This window comes from Myotis davidii, unplaced genomic scaffold (genome assembly GCF_000327345.1).
Source record: "Myotis davidii unplaced genomic scaffold, ASM32734v1 scaffold855, whole genome shotgun sequence".
In the NCBI taxonomy this organism is placed as follows: domain Eukaryota; kingdom Metazoa; phylum Chordata; class Mammalia; order Chiroptera; family Vespertilionidae; genus Myotis; species Myotis davidii.
The window spans coordinates 496732-498078 of record NW_006286978.1 but is presented as its reverse complement, the minus strand read 5'-3'; the positions used below and the strand labels follow the sequence as shown (position 1 = coordinate 498078).

Genomic DNA, 1347 nt, shown 5'->3' with positions numbered 1-1347 from the left:
GGCGGGGTCCCCGTGTCTGCCCCCGCCCACTACAGCCTCCCGAGGCAGAGGACCCAGACCGTGGCCAGCCCTGCAACTCCTGCAGGGAGCAGTGCCCTGGCTTTCTGCTGCATGGCTGGAGGTAGGTGACCATCCCAGGGCCTTGCCTTTGTCAGGGCTCCCACCCTCAGGAGGGAAACCCTCAGAGACTTAAGCCACGCCCTTGGCTTGACCGTGGTCCACAGAGGAAGCTCAATCAGGGAAAAAGCCACACGCTCTGATTCAGAGCCCCGCCCCCTGACTCATTCCCTATTGTCTGGTTCCCAGGAGAGCTCCACCCACGACACGGTCCCGCCCCAGAAGTGTCCTTCCTCAAGCCTGAGTCCTATCCCTAGGGAGATCTTTGGTCCTGCACCCCCCTTCTTGAGTTTGGAACTCCTCTCCCAGACCCCTGTGCCCTAACTCCTGGAGCTCGATACCCCAAACAATCCATAATGTACTATAGACAGAGACCTATCCGAAAGTTCTGAGGCTCAATACAGGCTAGAGCCCACCTCCAGGGAAAGTTCCCCAAAAATGTCCAGAGCCTCTCCTGAGGGGCAGCCCCTAGATGTATAACTCCAATCTCAGGCTCAGAACCCCAGCCCTACTCAGGCCCAAGTCCCAGAGCTGAAAGTCAGAGCTGGCCTTGAGACCCCACAGCTTCATCTCTTCACCTTCTCCACCCAGGCTCACAGCCCCACCCCCAGACCCAGAATCCTTTGGTGGTGATCATCTGCATGTCCCTGCCCCTCAGTTGGACTTTCTTGGGCTGTCAAAGGGTCCAAGGGGGCTACCTTTAGTAATTGACCCCCATCCTGGCCCCCTCAGAAAGATCTGCCAGCACTGCAAATGCCCTCGGGAGGAGCATGCTGTGCACGCAGTGCCTGTGGACCTGGAACGCATCATGTGTCGGCTCATCTCAGACTTCCAGCGCCACTCCATCTCCGATGATGACTCCGGCTGTGCCTCAGAGGAGTATGCCTGGGTGCCCCCTGGTCTCAAGCCGGAGCAGGTGACCAGAAGGCACCATCCACTGTTTCTCTCCAGTGGGTGCACACACACTCAAGTAGAAACCTATTTCTGGGGCAACACTAGGGTGTGTGGTTAGACTGTGCCTGTCTTTCTGACCCCTCTGAGATCTAGAGGTGATCAGCCCCCCAAAACTTGAAGGAAACCCTGAGAGATCACTGGACCAGTTCCTTGGGCCTGTTCACCCATTCCTGTTCTACCCCTTACCTCAGGGCTTATCATAGTACTTCATTCACATCTCCATTGATTAACCCGTTCAACAGTTATTGAGCACCTACTGCATGTAGGACACTGTTC

General features: G+C 56.6%; 1 protein-coding gene across 3 annotated transcripts in view; it reads left to right on the top strand.

Moving 5' to 3' along the window:
- The window catches only part of PRICKLE3 (prickle planar cell polarity protein 3), a 9406-nt gene that overhangs the window by 1133 nt on the left and 6926 nt on the right, over positions 1-1347 (top strand). For 2 of the 3 annotated variants that reach the window (XM_015560758.1, XM_006758891.2), the window contains exons 2-3: positions 36-121; positions 850-1033. In XM_015560758.1, coding sequence (XP_015416244.1) covers positions 926-1033 — 108 coding nt within the window. In that variant the 5' untranslated portion in view covers positions 36-121; positions 850-925. Of the gene's footprint in view, positions 1-6; positions 122-849; positions 1034-1347 lie in introns of those variants that run through there. The other variant, XM_015560759.1, reaches the window with a different exon arrangement.